Source organism: Tachysurus vachellii, chromosome 6 (genome assembly GCF_030014155.1).
Source record: "Tachysurus vachellii isolate PV-2020 chromosome 6, HZAU_Pvac_v1, whole genome shotgun sequence".
NCBI lineage: Eukaryota > Metazoa > Chordata > Actinopteri > Siluriformes > Bagridae > Tachysurus > Tachysurus vachellii.
Window position 1 is genome coordinate 10963301 of NC_083465.1, and position 23470 is coordinate 10986770.

General features: G+C 40.3%; 2 protein-coding genes across 3 annotated transcripts in view; one reads left to right on the forward strand and one right to left on the reverse strand.

Annotated features, from left to right (window-relative positions):
- Positions 1–3373, forward strand: part of dync2li1 (dynein, cytoplasmic 2, light intermediate chain 1) — a 5811-nt gene extending 2438 nt beyond the window's left edge. The window contains exons 6-13 of the mRNA XM_060872156.1: positions 1–182; positions 265–333; positions 826–903; positions 1007–1086; positions 1203–1273; positions 1453–1541; positions 1635–1727; positions 2875–3373. The exon at positions 1–182 is cut by the window's left edge and continues 11 nt beyond it. Of these exons, the coding sequence (XP_060728139.1) occupies positions 1–182; positions 265–333; positions 826–903; positions 1007–1086; positions 1203–1273; positions 1453–1541; positions 1635–1727; positions 2875–2937 (725 nt within the window). The 3' untranslated portion in view covers positions 2938–3373. The remainder of the gene's footprint in view (positions 183–264; positions 334–825; positions 904–1006; positions 1087–1202; positions 1274–1452; positions 1542–1634; positions 1728–2874) is intronic.
- A 456-nt stretch (positions 3374–3829) lies between these two features.
- Positions 3830–23470, reverse strand: part of cep170aa (centrosomal protein 170Aa) — a 45595-nt gene continuing 25954 nt past the window's right edge. The window contains exons 8-20 of one of the 2 annotated variants that reach the window (XM_060872154.1): positions 22700–23140; positions 18374–18864; positions 17006–17101; positions 15347–15482; positions 13710–15182; positions 12459–12524; positions 10393–10633; positions 9337–9517; positions 8903–9079; positions 7622–7710; positions 7420–7513; positions 7282–7333; positions 3830–5822 (exon numbers count right to left, since the gene is read on the reverse strand). In XM_060872154.1, the coding sequence (XP_060728137.1) occupies positions 5620–5822; positions 7282–7333; positions 7420–7513; positions 7622–7710; positions 8903–9079; positions 9337–9517; positions 10393–10633; positions 12459–12524; positions 13710–15182; positions 15347–15482; positions 17006–17101; positions 18374–18864; positions 22700–23140 (3740 nt within the window). In that variant the 3' untranslated portion in view covers positions 3830–5619. The remainder of the gene's footprint in view (positions 5823–7281; positions 7334–7419; positions 7514–7621; positions 7711–8902; positions 9080–9336; positions 9518–10392; positions 10634–12458; positions 12525–13709; positions 15183–15346; positions 15483–17005; positions 17102–18373; positions 18865–22699; positions 23141–23470) is intronic. The other variant, XM_060872155.1, reaches the window with a different exon arrangement.

Genomic DNA, 23470 nt, shown 5'->3' on the forward strand with positions numbered 1-23470 from the left:
TGGTGTTGGTACTGGATCTGTCTAAGCCCAATACACTCTGGACCACCATGGAGAAACTCCTTCAGGCAGCTCTAAACCAAGTGGAAAAGGCGTTTGCTATAACCAAGAGACCAGGAGAGTCCAGACCCAGCAAACAGCCAAACCAAAGCAGTGCATTACGTATCCTCCCCAAAGACCACCCAGTGAGCAATGCGTTTCCATTGTTATTAATAATAAGTGTTTCCTTTTTTTGAACTCTAACATATGACTGTGTGCCTGCAATAGGACAGAGAGCTCATCAGCCCCTTCCCTGTGCCTCTTCTTATGATCGGGAGCAAGTTTGATATTTTTCAGGTAAGACTCATGGGAATTTTACGTGTTAGTTTCTCAGGAGCTCTTGGCTGCTTAAATCCACTCAACTACAAACTGTTGTAGAAAGGACATTATTTACATTTACGTTATTTACTGCACAATAACACCCAAATGAGGATGAGGTTCCCTTCGGAGTCTGGTTTCTCTCAAGGTTTCTTCCTCATGTCATCTCAGTGAGTTCATTTCTACCGTCGCCTCCAGCTTTTCATTAGTGATTAGTGTTAGATATAAATTGTAATTTAATTTCGAACACTTTTTAAACTTTTTACATTTTTTATTCTGTTCAACGTGTATCGTTAAAAGCGCTATACAAATGAATTGAATATATTAAAAAAATTTGGCATGACATTTTAAACTAATCATTATTCGGTGGGAATGGAGTTTTTTAAAATCACACTTAAAAATAAATAAATAAATAGAATTAAAAAAAAAAACTGGACATCATCTTCATCAATAACTTAACTGTGTCTGTAGGATTTTGAGTCCGAGAAGAGGAAGGTGATTTGTAAGACCCTGCGTTTTCTGGCTCATTACTACGGTGCATCCCTGATAGTATGTTACTTTAGATTGTTCTTAAAGACATAACAGTTTACAACGTTGTCGTTAATTGCTTATATAAGTGGATATCTGTTCATTTCTACCATCATTTTTGTAGTTCACGAGCAGCAAATTGGAGACAACTATGTCTAAAGTCAAGAACTTCATCAATCATCTAGCTTTTGGGACTGATAGAGGGTAAGAGTGATTAAAATACACCAGCTATTTATTCTAAAGATGTACATCTGCAAGGATTTATAACCTAGTGATTTAATAATGATGAAATGATCAATTATTCTTATTCTTTTTGAAAGGAAGTACTTGTCTACAGACCACAGCAAACCTCTCATAATTCCAGCAGGCATGGACTCTCTCAGTCAAATAGGTGAGTGCTTATAGCATCAGCTGCTGTTTACTATTGTATGGTATTATATTAGTGATATTACAAGAATCCATGGTATTACCTGCAGTGTAAACATTTGTCAGAAACAACAGCATTTGGCATCTTTTGAATGTTTAGTATCAGTAGACACAGTAGTGCTTTAATTCAGTTTTCTGATTCAGGATCTGTTGATGTTGATCTCGGGACGCTGCACGCTAAAACCCCACTGGAACTGTGGAAAAAAGTTTTTGAAAGGTTTTTTCCTCCAGAGGTACCCTAACACAATTCTCACAAAACAGAACGGACACATACAAACCATTAAAAGCTACTAATAATTGCGTGTCTTTTTTATTTCTTTCTCCAGAGCACTAGTGAACGCAAAGAAGTGAAGGATCCAGCCAAAGACCCCCAGTTCAGTGAGCCTCTTATAGATGCCATGAGAGCACAGAAAGACCAGGTACTGAGCATACACATACACTTTAATAATCATGCTTTAAAAACATTTCAGGCTCCAGACTTCCCTTTGTTAAGAAACTAAGAGGCGTAAAAATTGTTCCAACACGATTGTGCTGCTGTCCGCAAAGCGAGCTACATGAGAATTTTATTGACATAGAATGTTGAGGATAATGTGGAAGATCTTCAGAGCCATGACCTGGACACCACCGATCACCATATGGAATGAATTGGAACACTGATTGCATCCCAGGTTAATGGATGAGCACCAATCCCTACAGAAAAGCTAGTGGAAAAAGCTACACTCCAAAAGCTAGAGGAAATCCTACTTAGTAGAGTGGATATTATTATATGAGTAAAGGAACATGGCTCAATATTAATGCCCGTGGTTTTGGGATGTGGTGAGATGGGATGCTCAACAAGGTTGTGATGGTCAGGTGGCCACAAAATATTTTTTTCAATATTATTATATTTAGTATTATTGCTTTTTCTTATTGGAGTTTGTTCTCACAATGCAGTGCACCTAGAACAGCCTGTTTACAGTTGTCTAGTTACCCCTGCAAACTTCCATATCATGTCCATGTCTACATCCCCATATCATGGTGGGTGTGGTAGCCTAGTGCTTAAGGCGTTGGACTACCAATTGGAAGGTTGTAAGCTCAAATCCCAGGTCCACCAAACTGCCACTTCTGGGCCCCTATGTAAAGTAAAGCCCCCAAACCTCAGTTTCTCAGTTGTATGTAATGTAATATGCTGTAGAATTGCTGTAAAGACTGAAGATAACTTAGCTAGCTAATTCTGTTTAAAACTCACCAGGTTGAACGTTCTCCTATATCTGTACAAGGCTACAAGAAACTTTTTTTTAAAGCTCTGCATGTACACGTCATCTTTCGATACAGGCCATAAATCCAGCTTTGACAGCTGTGTAACCTTTTAGAATCTACCCTATCGCCTGATTTCTCCTCACTGGCTTTTCTAATGGCTGAGTGCCTGGAGTACTTAGAGCAAATAAATACCACATGGAGCAACAGATAGTGTGTCAAAGTGCAGTGTGTGTGTGTGTTATGAAGGGTTAGTGTGTAGATTTAGTGTGTTTGTTTGAAACCCTTTCATGAGTTCATTAATGTATCCTCTTTGCCTTGTTTTTGAAGGAGCTGGAGCAGTATAAGCGAGAACAGGCAAAGTCATGGAAAGGCTTGACCCTGGAGTCCTAGAGCGACAGCAAGTCACAACAGAAACTCAGCATCAGTGCAAGATATTTCTAGATTTTTCTTATGTCTATTTTCAGAAAAAGAATGTTCAGTTCTGTTCCTGATTCACATGCAGTGCGTAGCTGAAGCACAGGCCGGAGACGCCGCTTTGATGGATTGTAATACCATGATTTTATACCAGATTTCTGTGCGTTGTGTTAAGATAGGTAAATTATGTAAATATGAGATTAGTAATTGCATTAAAGGTTATTCGACTTTATGAAATCCTTTATTTTTAGTACTCTTAAATTCCTAGATAAAATCTGGTACCAGTTACATCCGTTTTCTACGCTGAATGCACGGACGATGAGGGGAGTTTACAACTGTGCAAACTCATAATTGTCAAAAGTAACACTTTCTAAAAATTGGGAGCAATTAATAATGTTATTTAATAATGTCCACCAAAAAGGAAGCTACTTATTAAAGGAATAATTTTGTTCAATGAAAAGTTTTTAAATCATGCAACAGTTTTTGCCAGTTCTCTTTAAAAAAAAAAAAGGTTCTGGTGTTTGTTTTTTCTGGTGGTCTTTTTTTAATGTCCTTTTTTGCAATATTAATATTAAAAAGTGTGTATGTATTTTTCTTTCTGACTTCTAAACTAGATAGTCGAATGATTATAAAAGTCATTTATAAAAGTTTCAGTCATGATTTCCATCAAAGACTTTATTCAAATGCAGGATATATGCAGACAATTACGTTTCATTAGGGTCCAGGAATATTTTCTCTTTTATTGAGAGCATGGGAAAGATTCCATTAAAAAAATAAAAACAACAAAAATGCAAAAAAAGAAAATAAAATAAAAAATATTCAAGACATTTAACAAAAATAAAATAAATAAACACGTTCATCAAAATTGATGAAAAGAAAAAAAAAAGATATTTTACAGCTGTGAATGTAAACTGAAACAAACATAAAACCAAAAAAAATAAACAAACCAAAACAACAACAAAACTGTACCAAGCATGTTTTCTGTTCCCTGTCAAATGTAAAACATGTACAATATATTATAAATGATACTACTATTTGAAAAGGTGTGTTTTAGTGGGCAGAAGGATCGTCCCACTCAAAATACATGGTGTTATGAGAGCAGTATGATGTAGAGATATGATTTTGGTGTTTGATGCCCTGTTTCACCTTTAACACACATAACATTAACTTACAGGAGTCCAGGAACCTTAAAATGACACTTGTGTACACTACATTATGATTTTCTTTCCTAAAACTGCCCAGGAACTAGATTTTCCACAGTGGGCACTTGGCTAAAACATTTTTCAACAACAGCAACGACGACAAAATAAATGTTTTCACTATTTGTTTTAGTTCCTAATGACAGTCGCACTACTCTCTCTCTCTGTCACTCTCTCTCTCTCTACGACACGAAGATTCACAGTGAAAGGCAGCGTACGCTCGTGGTACGCTCGTCCCTCACCCTTTCCCCGTGACCCTGAATTCAGCCGAGCAGCACAAGGTGTCAGAAGAGTAAGACAAAAACAGCACCTACACCATATGCTGGAATACCTTCATGAGCAAATCATGACTAATGAGCTTGTGGAGATTTGAGAAAATGCTGACAAACTGCCCAACTCTCACTTCTGTCTGTATGAATCCCTGTATTTTGCATACTCTGATTAGAAAACATTAGTACTGAGATTAAAACGTTAACGCTTTCGACTGACCGTAACATATTCAGAATGTGAACGAACCTTGCGTTAAAGGCTGTTTGTTTTAAGGCTCAGAGATCTTCACAGATGTGACATAAACCCTGTTGCATTTCACTAATACGTTGTGTAATACTGCATTTTTTCTTCCTTCCGACATGGGGAGAAAAGGAAACGATGATTGAAATCTCAACCACGTATGAAGTTTGCTACCTATCCGGTAGTCTAAAAAAAAGAAAAAATCAGTGCATGAGGATTGCGTAATTCAGTGACTGCTCTGTTTACAGGAACCAAAATCACTGAGTTGGCCTATGCTGATAATAATAGCATAAATGCACTTTGTTTAATCAAAAAAGAAATAAAAAATCAGTTGGATGAAATTTCTAATTGTTGAGTGTATGCACAGGATTGGACTTACTTTGGCAAACTGGTTCATGCTTAGCTTCGTGATATTTAACACTTCTCACAAACCTTCCCTTCACGGTTAAAATTCCGTTAAGTCTTTTAAACCAACACTCTCATTTCAGAAAGAAAAGTCACTTTATAAGAAAGAGTTGCTATTTGAGGAGAGAATGCTTACAGAGGGGAGAAGACAGGCACTCGGAGTCGTTTTTGTCGAAGTTGGCTTACAAAGTCCACTTGCTTCATGCCTGGAAGGGAACGTACACATTTGCAGCAACGCACAGGCAGGTAATACTAACATCAGACATGTGGAAGAAGTCCAGCATTACAAGCCTCTGATCAATGGCTCTTCACCTCTTCTTCACCAGAAGCTGTGTGTGTGTGTGTGCTTGTGTAGCTGCACTGTATATCACTGTCCAAATCAACAGGTGTGACTTTCATCAACTTCACTTGGACAAAGATGGACATTCCATTGGAGTGCTTGAAAGGAAGTGGTACAGACAATATGTACAGGTAAAGGTCTATCAGGTCAGAGAGAATTAGCTATTAGAGGTCCGGTTCGCTCAATTCTCAGAGTTCCTGTCCTTCATTTGTTAGTAATGGCGCTCGAGCCTCCACTGGCTTGAGGACGGCTCAGTCCAGTGCTGGGGAGCTCTCGGTTAGGGGAGTTAGTGGAGGAAGGTTTGGAGGCTCCGTTGCTGGTCTTGGGTTTGGGTGTAGTGGGACTCACCAGGGCTAGACTGGTAAGCGCGTCCAGGGTTCCGTCCGGGTCTACCATGATATTTATAGCTACGGAACAGAGAGGAAGATTATTCATAAGCATGTACTTAATATATTAAACAGAAGTATGATATTAAAACAGTTTCCCATTGTGCTGCTTTATAACCAAAGTTTAATCAGATTTATTAAGTAAATTAATAGCTTCCCATCCATACTCATTATGGACATGTTTACAGAATGCAGTTATGCTAACTGATAAAAAGAGCAATCAGTGCGTCATCTTCCAGAAGAAACTGAATACATAATAAGAGGTTAATTATACCTTAACCTGCAGAAAATTCTACTATTAACAGCAATTACGCAGCTTTGAGATTGATGACAGCTACTTTACTACATCTACTACTTACTACTGCTACTGGACTAATGAGGCTACTGGTGAAACTACATCTGTCGATCCGTCCCGTTTCTGAACCGCTTGTACTATGCAGGTCGCAAGAAGCCTGGCGTGTATCCCAGGGGATTCGGGGCACAAGGCCAGGGATACAGGGTCACAATCCATCACAGGGCACAATCACACACATACTCACACACTACAGGCGATTTAGAGATACCAGTCAGCCTACAGCACATGTCTTTGTACTGGGGAGGAAACTGAAGTACCTTGAGGAAACCTCTGAAGCACAGGTTAACCTACTATCACACACACAGGGAGGAGACGGGAATCGAACCTCCATCCTTGGAGGTGCGAGACAAACATACTACTCAGCTTCGTTACCGGTGAAGCTGGTGAATGCGTTATAATACTAAACAACACAGCAGCTCAACTAAACCTATACACCAAACTACTATAATACACATATTTCATACCTTCTTTCATTTACAATAACCATTTATCCCTGTCAGGGTCACAGTCGGTCTGATGTGACCTGGATGTGACCTGGACCACCCTGGATGTTATAAAAATCCATTGCAGAACACAAACATTCACACAATTTTAGCCACTTGTTTACTTACTGCCATGATTTTTTTTTTGAATGTGGGAGAAAAACCAGATGAAAAAAGATTGAATGTACACAGTAAGCTCAGGACCAAAAAAACATATTGAAAATTCCACTGAAAGAGACACAGACTAAAGCTGTCTTCAAGAACCGACATCACAGAAAAAAGCATGTTGCTTGAACAAGAATTAGGATTTTAACTTCTACTAGGACAAGGATTTTAAATTCGTTTCTGTAGGATTGGGTGGAGTTAAAGATAGTGACTGCAGCCAGCCACGAGAGGGCGTCAGTGATATTTTGGCTTGACTTTTGACAGGATATCATGTAGTCCCTTTTAATACAGTGTACATTTCAAACTTGTAAGGTTCATTTAAAGGTCTGAACAGCGCAGACGCTATTAAGTGAACTAACACATTCTTGAGAGAAGACGACAAGATACTCGGGAGCCAAGGTCTGCGTTTGAGTACGCAGTTATGAGAAGGACGAAGTTAGGATGAGATGTTTTTCTACAGCATCGATTTCAACCTCACCTTGGATCTGCTTCTCCACCCTCTTCAGCTCAGTTAGAATTGTTGAGATTTCCTATGAGAGAACAACATTTATTAATAAAGCAATAAAGCATCTGAACCTGATGATCATACTAATTGGGTTATACTGATTATACGCACCTTGTTAGTGGTTTTGAGGAGTGGTAAATCAGTCTCTGAGCTCAGTTTGCTCTCAATGTCGTCCCAGTTCCTGTCCTTGTCCTTAAACAAAATCCTTAAACACAAGCAATTCCAACATTAGTGCTTCACTAAAATATCTGATGTATTTTTTTTTCTGTTTTGCATTTTGGTAACGATAAGCGTGGAATGTTTTAGTACTAACTTGATTTTGCCTGCCGTTTTGTCCACAGATTGGCGGATTTTGGAGGACAGCTGAGAGACTGATGTCAGCAGCAAGCTGTCTAGCACCGCCTATAAGATCGTACAACAGGATCGTAAGCAATTCAGACACGAAACGCCAGGGAGTACGTGTATGTTCATTCACAAGCTACACATTACAAGAAATGAAACTTTATTTACTTAAATATTACTAAATAATATTTAAAATAACTAACACGAACTGTGTGGATGGTCTAAATAAATATGGACAATAAGTGCAATGGTGCAGAGAAAAAAAAATCATCAGACTTTCAAGCAATCAAATTCAAATGAATTTAAAAGCATTTCTACACAATAATTCATGTGCTAAATCAGAGCAAAAAAAAAATTCTTGAATCATTTCCATTTTGGTTTACTTTCACACTGCACTTAATTAAACAAACCAAAAGTATGTGTAGGGCTGAACTTACTCGTTTATTAGTCAGAAATGATGAGACAAGGTAAACGAACCTTTACCAAGTATGAGTATTAAACATAAAAACAGAGAACAGAGTCTATGCAAAATAAATGATTACATAATTACAGGGTGCCAAAACATCACAGGACACAATCACACACACTCACACACTCTGGACAATTTAGAGATGCCAATCAGCTTACAGTGGATGTCTTTGGATTGGGGAGGAAACCAGAGTACCCAGAGAAAACCCTGAAGTACAGGGAGAACATGCAAACTCCAGGGCGGGATTCAAACCCCAAACCCTGGAGGTGTGAGACAAACACACTAACCACAATGCCTCTGTGACCCCTCTAACATAATTATATATTTAAAAAAAAGGTACGCAGTCAGTTGGTTAGTTATTTACCGAAACGATTTCTATATCATATCCACCAATTTACTTGGACCAAACAGCGAAAACATAAGTTAGTGCTGTCCTTTGGCCTAAAAATGTCACGCACATCCCAAAACACACAGCATTTTAGCTCAGGTCTTGCAGTTAAGTCGATTCAGGGTTGAATCGCTTTCACTCTGTAATTAAACCGAGCCTTGGACGTGTTGTTCTGGTTTGAACCTGAGTGTGATTGCTGCATTTTCTCTCTCTCTCTCTGTCTAAATGAACCCCACAGAGAGAGAAAACACTAGGACTTGATTCTAATAGACTAAATGCTGCATATTTGAAGCAAATATTATTGCACGCATATTATACACGTTGAATACACATGTTGTATGAGTCTAAATTTCAGTATGTATGTCTAAGATTGGTGCAGGTTATATGTTTCATACCGGTCTGACCTCATCTCGGTTCCATGTCCGTCTGCGCAGTGCATTCTGGGGATCCAGACTGTCTGGGGCTCGTGGCCTCAGCTCCACTGGCCGGCCGTTCATCTCCGGAGTCTTGGTCTGCACCACAGGGGGGATCTTCCGAAAGTTCAAACTTTCATCAAAAACTCGCTCTACCAACTACAAGTAATGAAATGAGAGGGTGAAGTAATGAAGAATGTAGGTCAGTGTTACCACTGCTCTGCTCTGTAATGTTCTAAAATTAAAAGTTCCTAAACCCTCCCGATTGCTTTCCTGACTGTGGCTGGGATAGACAGGCAAGTCTCTGTGGGCTAACAGACCATTAACAAAACCTTACTGAAAAAGCCAATAGAAAAAGCCCATCTATTAGTCTTTAAGCCAGCTTGGTATAAATTCTCTAGGGAAGCGGGCTGTACCTCCTCCTTGGTGTCGATGGCAGAGCCAGGCGTTGTGGCCGCCGTGCTCACCGTGGTGCTTGGTGCTGTGCCGGAGGAGCTGACCGAGTCGATCTCGCCGGCCACGTCATGGATCTCCCGTGCCAGAATGGCCAGATCCTTGGCCAGGTCCTGACTGATCCTGCGCACACAGGGGAATAACCTGTTAACCATCAGAGGGGTGCTTAAAACTAGGGGAGGTCATAAACATGCAAAAGCAAGACACAAAACTCATACAAGGTGGGCCCTACACTGCATGCTCACAAAACCAGTGGAAAATCAATATACAATATACAAATAAACATAACCGTACATGCATAATTGTCCATACAAAACATACATACGATACAAAATGGACTTTATTCTCTAACTCTGCAGTTCACGCAATCAGTGGTCACACAGGCTTGCTGAAGTTTCAAAAATGAATGAAAACAAATAAAATTTCCCATTGGTTTCAAGACCCTATGAATACCTCCTGTATCGAACAAAATTATTACTAATGTGACGTGTCTTAATATAACTTAAAGTAAGTAAAAGAAGATCTGAGCATTTATGGAGAAGATATTTGTATAAGACAGACTTCCATGAGGAGTTGAGAGTGGGTTCCTGACTGAACTACACTCGTGGTAAGAGCAAGCCGTTGCTCTGTTTTTAAAAAATCAGCAAAATTTACACTAGATTAAATCGAATGGTGATGAAATTTCCCTGGGGCAGAGAAACCCGACAGCTGTAAAATCTAAGTCACTGCAACTCTGAGCACAGGATGAACATCTGGCTGAACCCTGCTGTGTAAGCACTATTTTATTTTCACACACAGGAGCTCTGGAGGAAAGATCTCGTATGAGTCTCTTTCCACAAAGCAGTATGATTGTAAATTGGAAATGATTTTTCGAGACTCTAATGTTTCATTGATCACGATCATCCACTCAGTTTAGTGTATAATCTTTGTTCCTTTAGTAAAAAAAAACAGCAAAGTCTAGGATCAGTTTCTTAGTAGATTTTGCTTGTTCAAGTGTGTTACATGGAGTTGATTAGTACCTGGCGATCTCTTCACTGTGGGCTGTCCAGTCTCTGATGTACTCCTCCTGCTCTCTCATCCTGTGTTTGATGGTGATGCTGCCGGGGTTTGTTGTCACCGTGCCTGTGCTGCTCAGTCTACTGGTACGCAAAGCAGTGCCTGGCCTCAGACGCCCGGCTTTGGGCGAGTTCCTGTTCGAGCCAAACTCGTCTTCGGAAGTGGAGCCGTATTCTGTATTAAGTCGCCGCCATCTGCTGCTGGCTGCAGAAACACATGAACCTGTGATTATTCGGTGGACCCGAGGCTATACTAGCTGGCAATATTTTAAAATTCTAAATATGCTACAGCACCAGCAAATCATAATTTATCTACTGCAAGAAGCTGAGTGAAACATACTGAACATGCTATAGACTACACAATAGATAAGCTTCTAATGAAGGCACATGAGAGAGAGAGAGAGAGAGAGAGAGAGAGAGAGAGAGTAAGAGGCTGATGAGGGGTGGGAATTTAGGGTTCAAATCTCTTGTCATTGTTTAAGATCAAGGTTCCTGTCAGTATGAGACACAGTGGCAGTGAGACCTGTGCTGTTAGAAGATGAGAAGAACGTCAAAGGCACAAATGGCTCAGATAGAGCATCTCCATTCCCACTGTCACAAGGTTTGATCACATTGATAACAACCCATGGCAAAAGACGATTATTTTCCTAATTAAACTAATATTAAAAATAAAAATGAATCACAATAATAGAATAACACTCACCATCTATTACCTATGAAGATATTAATAATAGTATATATGTATAAGCTGACAATATAAGAAGCCTTGCAAAAGTACAGCAAAACCTTGTTTCATTCAGGATTGAAGATTTTTTAAAAATATATAAAGTGAAATATCATGTCAGTGCACATGATCCCCCAAAAAAGTGGAAAATATTTTTATCCAAATCTCTCCAAAAAGCAAAAAAAGAAAGTGTGGTTAAGGTTAATTAAAGTTCATACACTGCTGTGCATTCTCTGTTATGTCATCATTAACTGTGTGTGTGTATATATATATATATATATATGTATATATATATATATATATATATATATATACATATATATATATATATATATATATATATAAAGCAGGTTTTATATTGTGCTTGCTCATCCTAAGTCTGTGCAGCCTGTTATTATGAATGATGCCATCAGGGGGAGTCTATCCAACACAAGCTGTACTTGAAGCCTTTCATTACCGTTGCTCAAAGCTTGCATCAGCAAGTCCGGTGACTTTTCTTAGTGGTACATTTACAGTAAGTCCTACACTTGGTTCTGTGCTATGGACCCTAGACATGATTACCTAAAAATGTACACCCAAACCCTGCTATCCAGAGGTTATCTCATCTGGAACAACTTTTTCTAAATCAAAAACAACCCAAGAAAAACAAACAAAAGAAAGAAAACCCTTGGAAATCTTTTGAATCTTTGAAGCTTTTTGAATTAAAAAAGTAAGATAAGTCCAGTTTGTCTAGTTTGCACTATGTTTATATCATGGTCTTGAGAGTGAGGGCTTTGCATTTTTCTCCTTTAGTATTTTAACGTTTTAAAGACTTATTTTGCTTGATTTCTGATATTCATTATGATTTAAAATGCATAATTCAAATGAGTTAGAATGACAGACAATGATACTACAACAACTCTCATGATGGTTCATTAATATCACCTAGAGGTGATCCAGTCATCCAACATGACGATCTTTTCCATGGTCCATCCCTCAAACATGAGGATTTGGGTGTACTGAAAATACACAGTTTAAGTCTGCACATAAATATCTAAATATGTGACTATATGATTTTATTCTGGAACATGATACAATTATGTGTAAGAGTTTATGAACACCACACCCACAGAATGCAAGGCTCTTTTCAACGGCATGGAATGGAGCGCTGTAAGTATTTGTCTTCGTTATTGCATTAGATTTATATTTGACCAAGGTCTGACATGCATAGACACTGGCACAAATAAACAAAAAGCACACAACACACAAATCACACCCCCACACACAGCAAAGGAAATGCACACGCAGCCCAGAGGTGGTACAGTACCCATGGGCTCCTCGTCTGCTAGGTCTTCTTCCGGCTCTGGTTGAGACATCTCTGTGTGAACGTGCTCTTTATGAATAACATACGCATGCAGGGTCAACAACAGATGACAGACAACAACAATCAGGCATACAGAGAAAGAAATGCTAGTGTCTGTGGGAAAGAAATCTGCTAAGATCAAGGGTGTGGGGTCTCAGTATGGGTATTTGCTTTTAATTTGTCAGACCTACTTCCCAGAGGTTCCCAGCAAATCTATGTGTTAAGGTGAAGTCAATTGTCTGACCTGTAAAGGAAGGTCATTTAGATAGGCTGAGCATAGACACAAGCTCTGCACCCTGTTTACTGAGCTGCCCTTGAGATATAATGCATTTGGTGATCTTTATTCTTGCCTAGGAATTTCCAGGGGAATACCCTATTTCAGCAAAGCTCCATGTTTAATGCCAGCACACAGATGCCAGACTGAGACAAGGCAACCAAAGTGAATAGCCATTAAGCCCAGAAGCCTGAGACACAGCCTGAAAGAAATGCCCCCACCCCAAGTGAAATGGTCACAGGCAAACTGAAAACATGTCTAATCTTTCTAGACATGATGCCTAAATATAGTTGTATCCAGGGTTAACTCTATATACAAGAGTGGCATTTAAAACACTCTTGACCCAAAAACCCAAATGCTCAAATTCTTGATATGCTCCAGTAACTCCCGTTGTGGTTGAGTGGCTAAAACCCTGTAGTCTGTACATGTACCCAATGGCCACTTTAGTACATTTTATAATAATGTGAAGGTTTACTTGGATCAATATAAAAGGATTAGATATTTGTAATTTAATCTCTGGAAGGTCATTCATAATTGCAGTCATTTTTGTCATGTTAGCATTTGTAGCGTTTGGTGTTTTGGCCAAAGTCCTTGAAGTGAGGCAGTTTAGAGGTTATTATTGTGAAGAGAAAAGCTAAACAGCGCAATTATTTGACTAGCTAGGTTGTACATTGTGCCTGCAGAATGTTATGCTAAACAAACTAACTAGTCTTGTTGAAGAACAGCTTAGTGTACTGCACCAAGCAGAAGAATCAAGGAATTAAGGAAATACTTGTTATATCAAGAAATAAGTACCAAGAGCTTGTCTTTATTCTACATTAATCTTATATCATTCCTTTTTATGGTTAGCTGATTAGGATATTATTGTTGTAGATGATAAATTTTCTGTGTGAAAATGGTTAATTCCATACCAAATAAGGTAAGAAGTAATGTGAGCTCACCTGCTGGCGCACTGGAGATGGATGCTGTGGTCTTCGTTTTGGTGTCAGTCAGCTTGGAGACGCTGTTTGCCCGCAGGCGTGGGTTCAGCTTGCTGTCTGCTGGGTTGGTTGGGCGTAAGCCCAGTCTCAGAGCCGTCTCAGCAGATATCCTCGATGTAGTGCTACGTGACACTGTGGCTTCAGAGTCGCTTCGCGCTGACATGGACCCAAGCCTAGTGCGTCTGGGTTGTGCCAGCATGTCGATGCGAGATGGTGCCTTCCTGCCCGATGGTGGCCTGGATGTGGAGCTGGTAGTGGACACTTCGGATGCAACTGACACCCGGTCCGCATCTGCCAGGTCTGTGTCAGATGTGTCTCCAAGTCGAGCACGTCTCAGAAGAGATGCCCTTGTGGGCCGAGGCTGAGGCAACTGAGGCTTGCCCATAGAGGCAGGGCTGGTCTGGTGTGTCCTGCTGGATTTACCAGCTTTAGCAGCTTTAGAGGAGTCCATTTTGGAGTGCAGCAAGTCATCGGGGAAGGTGAAGGGGCTACGTCCGTTCTCCTGGTCATCAGAGAGTACGTCGGAAATGGGCAATGAGGAAGTCTGTTCATCATCTGTCAGGTCCATAGAGGGTTGGCGAGCCCGATGACTTGTATGGGCAGAGCGACGGGAATCCAGGCGCCCATCTGAGGTCTTGGGCTTGGCTTTTCTCTCCAGTTTCTCCCGTGCATTGGTTGTGCTCTTTCCAGCTAAGCTTGTGTTGCTTTTCTCTCTGTGTAGACTGCTGAGAGAACGGCGCTTCTGTGGCACTTCATTACGGCCTGCTGCTTTAGTTGCGTCAGTATCCAATTCTGGGGAAAAAGAGCGTCCTGAAGGGTAGCCAGGGGGTGGTGATGGACCCAGCTTTTTCTCATCACGCAGTTTGGCCTCAAGAAAGGCCATAACAGCCTCAGTATCCTTGAGCAGGGTGGCAGTGTCCATGCTGCCAGCTGAGTCACTTCTCTCTCGGCCCCCAGACTGTCGTTGGTTGATGCGTGGGATAAGCTCAAGTGGAACATTGGCACTTGGCTTATCGATGGTAAAGCTGCCTTGACGCACAAGGGGCTTCCCGCTCCGCTCACTATCACTCCCTTTACTCCTGTCCTCAGCACGCCTCCTGCAAGACTCCTCACTCTGCTTCTCTACCCCTCCCAGAAGAGGCACAAGAGGCTTTGTGGTGGCTGTCTGCACCTGGTTTGTCTTTCTACTTGTAGTGTCCTTCTTGCTGGGAGTGGAAACACATTCACCATCTCCTTTGTGTTGTTTTTCTTGGAGTTCTGTGTCTTGCTTCTCGCCAATCTCAGAGCGTAGTCCTGTGGTGGAGGAGACCTTCCCCAGCCTGCTCTTCTCCTCCGTGGGAAGCTGAGGCAGTGTCCTCCTCTTCCGTTCAGCCTGGCTAGAGGTGGCAGAGCCTGTGCTCCTTAAAGATACACCTGATTCAAATGCATCAGCTTCTGAAACACAAATATTATGAAATGCTTTTGAATTTGAAAATATCTGGATAGATCTCCTGCTGTTGCACATTTTTACTTTAGTAAAACTGAAAATTTACCAACAATTCAAAATGTACATCAGGACATTGGACATGCAGTGTATCTAGTTAGATAAAGACACATACCTCGCTCTTGATGAATGAAGTGTGTGGGTTCTGCCCCAGAACCCTCAGGATCAGTTCTTGTGTGATTAGCAGCTAATGTGGCCCACTGAGAAACCCAGTGTGGACTGCCAACTGCAACTGATTCCTCCAAAAGGCTCTACAAATAAAGTACATTCATTAAATAAATGTGATTAAATAAACATTAAATAAATAAATGTGCATTCATTCAGATCAGTCCATCCCTCCTAGTTATATACAATCAAACGTCCTTATGCTTTGTAAAATAATCTGCAGTTTTGCTCATGTTATTCCTCTTGAGGTGTCCTGGGCAGTGTTTAGTCCAGTGTACTGTCCTTAGAACTACTGTAAAAGTCTACGTGACCATTTATTAATTAACTATAAGTTTATATTTGAATATTATGCCAAGAGATTTATTGGATTATCTGACTCTTCTTTCCATATTTATTTAGTGTTAAGGTAAACCATCAAATTCTAAACTCATCTCTAATGTTGTGTTGACTTTTTGGTTTTCAGGTAAAATAATTATTGCAAAAGGAAATTTCTACTCCTTGGTAAGAACGCAAGAGTAACATTTCAAGCTGAATTCACCTCATAGACCCTGCGTGGTCAAACTCTAGTCATAAACAGATTAGTGATTCAACTAACAAGTTAATTATGAGTTTCAGAGCAGGGGAATCACCAAAGTGTGTTGAACTCTGGCTCTCTAGCACTGAAATTAGGTACTGCGATCTAGTGTCCATTGTCTTTAAACACAATGCCACTTGGATGGTGGGGTATGTTGACTGCATGGCTCCATTATTCTTGGCCATGTGTATGTGCCTTGAGGGGAAGGGAGCACTGTTGTTGCTTTTTTCCACTTAAACTGGGTCAGTGAGTGAGCGGCCTATTCTGTTTAACCAAAAAGTGGTCAAATAAGGGAATGTCTGACACAATAAAAGCGACTGTAGTATGCCTGAGTATTAAACAGCCTAGCTTTCAAGAATGTTATTTTCACTTAATTTCTAATATTATTATCATTTAAAACAACTTTGCATATACACACAATAGGGTCCAAAAATCTGTTAATTAGTTAATTAATTTAGTGCACTAAAGAAAATACATGCACAACAATTTCTGCATATTTTTGCTGTAGTCAACTAAAGCTGATAATACCCTCAGTCTAACAAAAGCCTAGTCAATTCCTACTCAACCCTGAGATCAACAGGCGTAGCAAGTAGCACTTCCTTACTTTTAAACGTGTTATAATGTATATACTGGTTTTTGCTTTAGATCAATTAAGATACTGACATATTTGCTTTTTAAACCTAGTGTCTATACAGGTCCCAATCTGTAAATGTAGGAGTAAATACATCACTCATAACACTAATATTAGTTGGTGCGATTGTTGCGATCAGTGAAAATGACTCCATTCTGTTTATGTCAATGATTAAGTGCAGATCATTCCTCATGCTGAAAGTGGGCTTATAACAACCACAACAATAATAATCCTTCTTATTCTAATTATTATTTATGAATGGTACAGATCATATAAATAAAATGAATAATAATATTCATTTTATAGTATTCAAGTGCAGCCCTGCTAAAAAAAAAAAAAAAAAAATTTTTTGAAAAGCCACACAATAAACAATGAATATGTCACCCCCAGGACGTCAGAATTACCTCAGCTTTAGTGCTGCTGGCCTTTTTACTGTCCTTAGTTTTTTGTTGCTGTTGCACTGAGCAACCGGGATCCTGAAGGTTCTCCACCCCGAACACCTAAACAATTAAGGACAAGAGAGCATGAGGTACAAGGGCTCCTTCACTCGGCACAAAGCCACGAGACACTGACACCTGAGTGAGGAAACATATGCTTCAAAGCAGAGCGACTGCACAGAGCATGTCCTGAAGCCTAGATTGCATAGCAACAGTGTGGAAAAAACAGTCCTGTAACATCTGAGACACAAAAACAATACAGGGTGTTAATTAGCAAAGCTGCTTAAAGAGCTCACCTTAACAAATGGCTCTTAAAAATAAAAGGATAAATCTTCAACAAAATATATCTAGGATTATTTACTCATTTGTTCATCCGTTTTATATTTCTTTATTTATTCAACAGGGACAGACATAAGTTTCTGTTACAAACTAAACGGCGGCACTATAAGCATTGCATGTAAATGCAGTGTACTTCAATGAAGCTTAATAGCTCCCTAAAGGTACATGATGATAGAATAGTGGAAGAACTGCATGGTTAGCTACAGAAGAGCAATACAAAGACATTAGATATAGATTCGCAGGGAGCTCACTGTGCAAACAGAGCTCCAGGGACAACACTCAACACACACTGCACGAAAAGATCAGAAAAAAAAAAGGCAGGGAAATCTATTGAGCTGTACTGTCATTAACATCATATCATCATAACTGCCAGAGAACTTTTACACAGGCTTCACTATTTATACCAAGCACATAAGAGCTGCACCATGATATAGAGCTAATATCTCTATCACTTTAGCTACTCTCTCACTAAATAATACAGTCCCTCCAAATTCTGTGATATTCTGAGAAGTGGGTTCCACAGATTTGGGCCAAGACATGTCGTGTAACATCATCACAACACGCATTGAGCCAAAACCCCCTACGATTCAGGTGTTAAACATGAGTACAGCTATCATAGAATGTAATGACATTTGTGTCAATAGTAGGAGTTTAAGAGAAGGATCCTGTGCTTGCAGTTTCAACAATTGAAGTATTTTTTGAAAAAATAAAAATAAAAAAGCACAAAAACTAATTTTATATAAATAATGCGAGTTTTTGGCCACAGAAATCACTGAAAAACTGGAGTTAGTGATCATTTATATGTGACTGGATAAACATAAAAACTGCTAAAAAAAATCTGTTAAGGTTCAAATTTTTTTTTTCATGTTTAATGGCTCTGCTTCAGTATTTTTTCCAGTACTCGGTTCAGTATGATGAAATACTAATGCTGGATCAGGGTCCGGACCGCAGTCCAGCACCTGATGACTGGGGTCTCACACCCAGCCTGTAACGTACCTTATCAATCAACCGGCGGGCCTCTTCCTCCTCAGGGTTGTGGTTCTCCAGCTCGATGGTGTAAGTGCCTTTGTCACTCTGATCGTCATCCTGCTTCTGAGTCTCATCTCCAGGGACCGCCGTCTTGTCCTCTGACCTTTTCTTCTGCAGCAGCCGTGCTGCTGTAGGTGCCACCGTTGCCAGCGCTGATGATGTGCCCTTCGGATGAGAGGGTGGTGCAGGACACAGTCCTTCTCCTGCCATACCGCCCAACAGCGGTGCAGTCTGGGAAAAGGAGTAGGAGCGGCGTTTGCGCGGGTTCTCCTCGTCGAAGAACTCAATGGTGAAGGCGGTGCGGCTGCTGGAGCCCGAGCCCTCTGCCCCGGTGACTTTGGCATGTGTGAGTCCAGCTGCTTTCAAGCGTTCCTCCAGAGCAGCGTGGCGGCGGCTACCAAAACGCAGACCGAGTCCGTTCTCTGAGTCACTTTGGGTGCCGTCCTCGTGCTTGCTGCCTGTGAAGGAAGAATGACAAACCTGCATGTTATCTCTGTTAAACTTTCTTGACTTCAGGGACACTTCAGGGAAGATCAGGGACACTGACCTGTACTGCACAAAATGTGAGCTGATCTGATAACTTGTGCAGCTACATTGTGATCCCTGACTATGGGATTCTAGGTTCTAGATGAACTGCAGCAGCTTGGTGTGAACTAAGGTAGTGTGACAACTAGACACCAAGAAAAGCAGGGTGAAGACATGAAGGAGGAGGAGGAGGACTTTTTATTAGCTCAAGCTGTTCAGATTATACTATTCATTGTAGTTGACAGGCAGAGAGAGCTACACTAGATCTACAATAAACACTAGCCTCTCATGCAGCAATCTAATGACAAAGGAGCACTTCTTTTCCACATTTTGAATCAGCACATATTACCATAGAGGCTCCAAACGAGTCGTTGTTTCTAATACAAGCACAAAAACAATCGTAATGGCACCAACACTGATTTAAGGTAATCTCTGTGGTAGCAGAATTAAGGCCCTATCTATTGAAGCACCCACCTGAGATCATGAATATTAACGTCTTTGTCTTTCCTCACAGATTTCCTCTCTTTCCTTCCTGCGCAAAAAATGCCGGTCACACACTAGTGTATTCCCACATGCAGGCACTCCATCGATCATATCCAAAGAATCCCCAACCGCTTCTGCTACAATTCTAAGTGAGAACGTCTGAGCATAGGCTGAAATACATCCGCAACAAGACACAAGTCCACCTCAGAGATCAACGAGCCACGCCTCGCAGCGGACAGACTGCAGAGACCGACACGCGTAATCAATCACCTGCGTGCACAGCTCACGCGTCTCTGTTCACAGCTGTTCTGTCAGCACTTTGCTAGCCCCAAAAAGCACACACTCATCATAAATTAGCTTCCATTTCATTATAAAAGCCAAGTGCAGCGAAATGAAAAGAGTATTGTTTTTTTTTTTTTTAACAAAGCGTTAGGCTGCAGCTGCATTTGAGCAGCATGTGAGGAGAAAGTGCAATAGCACATGAAAGAAGCAATCCAAAAGATCCGCTCACCCCTACGCCTCCCCCTTCTTAAAAAAAAACCTCTGTATATATTAATTTTATCATCCTGTAAGGACTGAACACTACTCACAGCACAGATCCTGATGATCTTGTATAAATCCAATGCCTGAAGTGAGGAAAGGTATAAACGCAGAGTGTTAAAGCAAGCGTCAGCAGCAGCACTCTGTAAGCTCTAGGTGTGAGGAGAAGAAGATTTCAGAAGTGTTCGGCGATATATTCTGTGATAATGACTGTATCTTTCCAGGATCAAGTGCGGCACTCTCAAGCATTCTCATAGTCACATTACACATCTGTATTACACATCTTATTTTTCATTTTTCCAAAATCCAGAAAATTCTGGAGAGGCTGAACAATAACCAACCAATCAAATCTAAGTATTTTAGTGGGTTCTAATTGAATTAGATATTGACAGACCTTTAACAAATGAGGCACAGCCACCAGTAAGTATATACTGTACAACATTAAAAAATGTAAATGCTGTCAGAAGCGTGTGGATTTGGAAAAAGAGCTTTACCTAAAATAAGCACTGAACGCTTCCACTTTCCTAACACTCTTGTGTTTGTGATATTTTTTGTCTTTGTTAAACAGGCTGCAAGAACAAGGCAAAACAATCCATACCAAACAGCATGATATACTTCATATACTTCAGTATTGTCATGCTGTAGATGCCCACAGTGAGCAGAAAAGCACAGAGAAGAGGTCAGTGTTTAGATGCCACTGATACACTATAAAGTAGAAAAGCTACAGAAGTCGCTCCTTCAGTCCTTTATGAAGCAACGCTCCAAAACCATAATAAACCCATGATGTTTATTAAAAAATTAGGCAATGAAATCAAGTTGACATTTTTGACGCATCTTCTAAACATACGCACAATCACCCAGTGCTAATAGCACAAACGATGTCCAACCAATCACACTTCTGTAAAATCACAACATTTGAAAACACATGTAGGGTCAGCGAGCTAATCTCCTGGTGTGTAGTGATGGACTTGAAGACTGGAATGGGTGTGAATACTTATGCAATTGCTGTGTATTTTTAAGTTGCTAATAGTCACTAGAGCTGTAAATGACCACACACTTTCACTATGCACTCTAGTGTCTAGTGTATATATGAGAAGAGATATATCAGCTAAAGTTAAACAGTTTTTCGTTTCCCGGAGGGTGTAACACTTAAGCTAGAATGCACTGAATTTTTACAATTTTGAAAAAAAAAAAAAAAAAAACACATAATGGGGCTGATTGAAAAGACTGTCGTCGGCCATCTTAATTTTTTTTTCTACATTCAGCATCGAGCTTGGTAGCCCCGCCCCTCTTCCACTGCATACGCAAAGCTGTGAGCATCCAGTGCATGAAAAGTCACCTTTCCACACTTTGTTTGGATTTTCAGTTGAATAAGTCAGTATTTTGTTTTATATTGGTATTTATGTAAACACTACTCACACTATCTATACTACAGAACAGAGTAAAATAGTACATAAGTATAGGGCTTGGAACACACCTACTATAACTGTATTCCTTAACTTCAATATTATAGCTGCTTGAGTATATAGATTCATGAAATATGGTACGTATAATCTCCATTAAATCTATTGGCAGGCTGTTACACCACTCTATAAAGTTTCCAGAGAAATTTGACATTTTGGTCAAAAGTCCAAGATCAGCTGTACAAGCAGATAATTCTCTAATTACAGGTAGTATGTTATATTGTGTCTAGCAGTATAACAACCAAAACGTAAGACACTCCTCATTTAACATCGTTGGACTGAACGCAAAATATTCACACTTCATTTGAATTATTTTTATTTTTGCAGACTAGTTTTGCATGGGAGGTAAAATATGACCACATTTATTCCATGTGTCATGATAAGTGGACTGTTTTGATATAGAAATGCACCTTCTGTTTAATCATCATATATCAGAGTGAAATAAGCATGATCAAATTGTTTTTGTCTTGATACACAATACATGGTCAGCAGCCCTTTGGTGGTCTAGTGGCAGGATCCTGTGCTCTCGCTGCTGTGAACCGGGTTTGATTCCTGGGCAGGGAGCTAATCCAGCCACTGGAGAGTTAATTCTCAGTGCCGGACCCAAGCCCAGATAAAATGGGAGGGTTGTGTCAGGAAGGACATCCGCCGTACAACCTGTGCCTAATCTAATATGCAGGGAGCAGCCGAAAGACCAACAACAACAACACAACAAAACATGGCTGGATTGGTCTTGGTCTGTTTTAGTACAGCCACAAAATGCTCTGAAAGTCAGAGAAAAAATGATCATGCAACTCTGAAATCCCTAAAATGCTGAATTATTATCAGATCAGACTGGCATTTTTCTGGCAAATTGTTTTTAATCTAATCCATGTGTTTTAGGCAGGAAATCATCAGGGGGCCTATGAAACAGAGTTTTGTATGTCACCATCAAGCTTTTCTGCTTTATAAAACTTTCCATATAAGCATTCAGTATAAACCAGAGATGACACTGATCCAATACAGTGTGGATAAGACATCGGAGAGAAGATATCGGATATCAGATTCTAAAACTGATTGAAAAGATTGGAACTGGATTTGGAAAAAAAAATTATTTTTGGACTAAGGATCCATTGCTCTTGGCAGTGTGGCCCAGGTTTGATTCCTCGGGTAGATAAGAACAAGTAGGTTAACACTCAATGTCTTTCTAGTGCGAAAATCAGAAACTGAACATGAACAGATATGAACAGGACATCGAGACAAACTTTTAAGTGAACACATTTGAACATTTGGTGCTCCTCACCTTTCAGCCTCTTGAGATGGACAGGCACATCACTCTTAATGCTTTTGCTGTCTTCCTCTGTAGACTCACGCCTCACCATGGGAGGATTGTTGTGTGCGAGCCAGTCGGCCACTTTGCTCTCCGAAGCCATGATGGCTGCCTGCAGGCTACTGAGCTCTTTACTCCCTGGCTGAGATTTTTTTGATCTTGGACGTGACACATGATCTTTAATGGTCACCTTCCCAGGAGAGGTGTTGTCAAACTCAATGGTGAAGGAGGTGTTCGCTTGGGCGGCTTTTGCTGCTGCCGCGCTGCTCTCCGTGTCCTTGGTTGGGACCTCGTGGATGCTGTCCTCTGCCATTTGTCCGTCTTTACTTGGGATCTCGAAATAGCTGGGCTCAGGGCCTGCAGCGCTCACACCATTCTCCTTAGGTTTGTCTGTCCGCTTTGTCTCCTTGGTATCTGCGAGGCACAGAAAGACGGCTTAGAGATTAGCGGTCAGGGGTCACAAGCTTGTGCAGGTAAATAAACACAGCCAGCTTTAAGCAATCAATTATTTATCAGGACTAGTGTCTGAAGGCTACACTTGTGCATCCATAATTCAATTTAGCTCATCTGACATGACACAGCTAATCACAACCGATTAAGTCAAGATAGAATTAATGGTTATGTACATTCAACAAATGACAAGACATTTTTCTTTGTAGTAATTACACATTTCAAACTACTTTTTTTTACTTTTCACTCTAATAACAACGCACTTAAGAATAACACACACAGCATAGGAATTTG